The sequence below is a fragment of the Malania oleifera genome, chromosome 10 (assembly GCF_029873635.1).
Source record: "Malania oleifera isolate guangnan ecotype guangnan chromosome 10, ASM2987363v1, whole genome shotgun sequence".
Classification (NCBI taxonomy): Eukaryota; Viridiplantae; Streptophyta; class Magnoliopsida; order Santalales; family Ximeniaceae; genus Malania; species Malania oleifera.
The window spans coordinates 8062014-8064105 of NC_080426.1; the positions used below are offsets into that span (position 1 = coordinate 8062014).

The 2092-nt window shown below is 41.9% G+C and overlaps 1 protein-coding gene across 1 annotated transcript; it reads right to left on the reverse strand.

Moving 5' to 3' along the window:
* Nucleotides 1–216: 216 nt before the first annotated feature.
* Nucleotides 217–1540, reverse strand: LOC131166483 (uncharacterized mitochondrial protein AtMg00810-like). Its single transcript, XM_058125086.1, has 2 exons — nucleotides 1340–1540; nucleotides 217–555 (listed from the first exon to the last, which is right to left on the reverse strand). Exons 1-2 carry the CDS (start codon nucleotides 1538–1540, stop codon nucleotides 217–219), a joined length of 540 nt encoding a protein of 179 aa, XP_057981069.1.
* Nucleotides 1541–2092: the final 552 nt, after the last annotated feature.

Genomic DNA, 2092 nt, shown 5'->3' on the forward strand with positions numbered 1-2092 from the left:
CTTGGTAAACATATCTGCAACCTGCAACTAAGTTTAAACGTGAGCAGTCCAGAGAGTATCGTCTTGTATATTGTCTCGAATAAGATGACAATCCACTTCAATGTGTTTTGTCCTTTCATGAAACATTGGGTTAGATGCAATGTGTAAAGCAGCTTGATTGTCACAAAATAACTCAGCTGGTTGAGGGTAAGGGATGGAAAGATCAGTGAGTAAATGTCATAGCCAAGTGAGTTCAGTAGAGACGGAGACCATGGCCCGGTATTCAACCTCAGCAGAGGATCGGGATACCACAATTTGCTTCTTTGACCTCCAAGAAATGAGAGATTGCCCCAGAAAAACACAAAAACCAGTTACGGACCTGCGAGAGTCTGGGCAAGAAGCCCAGTCCGAATCAACATATCCAATGAGCTGAATAGAAGAGGTAGCAAACAAGAAGATGTCTTGGCCAAGAGCATGATTGAGGTAGTGAAGCACTTTGTGTGTTGCAGTAAGGTGAGAAGTTGAAGGGCAATCCAAGTATTGACTCAAGACTTGAATGGGGTAGCTAATGTCAGTCTGAATCAACATATCCAATGAGTTAGCGATGAGGAGTGGGATCAGACAAAGGGGTGCCAGAGGATTTTGATAATTTGTGGTTCTGATCTATGGGGAGTTTAAGGGGTTTGGAAGCAAGATGATCAGTATCAGCTAAAATATCTAGTGTGTATTTATGTTGGTAAAGAAAAATTCCTTCGGGAGATCGAGCCACTTCAATGCCCAAGAAATGTCGTAAGGGACCAAGATCTTTGATACGGAAATGGGTGTTTAAAAAATTGCGGAGAAGGGAAATGGAGGTAAGGGAGCTACTAGCAACAATTATGTCATCGACATAGACAAGGAGAGTTGTGAAACCAGTAGTAGTTAGACAAGCAAAAAGGCTGTAATCAGCCTTGGATTGCTTGAAGCCAAAACTGATTAAAGATTGAAAGAATTTATCATACCATTGTCGCGAGGCCTGTTTGAAGCCATAAAGGCTTTTGAGTAGTCTGCAAACCTGGCCAGGGTGACCTTTAGTGTATCTCGGGGGCTTCTTTATTTATATTTCTTCATGTAAATCCCCATGAATAAAAGCATTGCTAACGTCAAACTGCTGCAAATGTTATCCTTTTATGGTAGCCAAGGCAAACATGGTGCGAACTGTAACAATTTTGGCAACGGGAGAAAAAGTTTCATGATAATCCACTCCCTCTTGATGAGTAAAACCACGAGCAACTAATCATGCTTTCTTCCTTTTAAGAGTACCATCAGAATTGTGTTTGCAATCAATTGGAGACTTCCCATGAGGTAAATTTTTAAGGACCCAGGTGTTGTTGAGTTCTAAGGCAGCAATTTCATTTTCCATTGCTTTGCACCAATCAGGGTCCTTGGCAGCTTGTTTGAAAGATTGTGGGTCTTGTTGGAAAGAAATGGTAGAAGAAAATAAAGTAAAAGAAGGTGATAAACGTGCATAAGAAATAGAAGAAGACAGAGGAAAAGAAATACCTGGGTGAGGGGCTGCCATGTCCACTAGTTGGTTGGATGAGACGGAACTGACTTGTTGGCAATGAAAGTCCTGTAAATACTAAGGAGCTGTTCTGGAATGAGTGGATCTGCGAAGGAGGGGGGGTGTGATGGAATAGTGGGGTTGATTAAGGGAGGAGAATCTGTGGAAGGTGAAGTTATTTGTGGTGATAATGTTTTAGGTAAATCAGGAAGGGGAGAAATGGGAGGAGGTGAGATAAGTGAGGAAGGTGGGGAGGAAATGTCTGATGTGGAGTTAGGAGGAATTAAGGAGGGAGAAGAGGAAGGATGTAATGAGACAGATTTTATGGGATAAGGAGAGGGTAAAGGTAAAGATAGAGGAGGGGATGTAGGGGTAGTTAGTTGATGGAAGGAAAATATGTGTTCATGGAATGTAACATCCCTAGATATGAAAACCGACTTGGTATGGAGATCAAGCAATTTTTTTTGTAGCCTTTTATACCAAAGGGGTAACCGAGGAAAACACAATGTCGACCTCTTGGATCAAATTTGTGGCGATTGTGGGAGAGAGTGGAAGCAAAACAAAGGCACT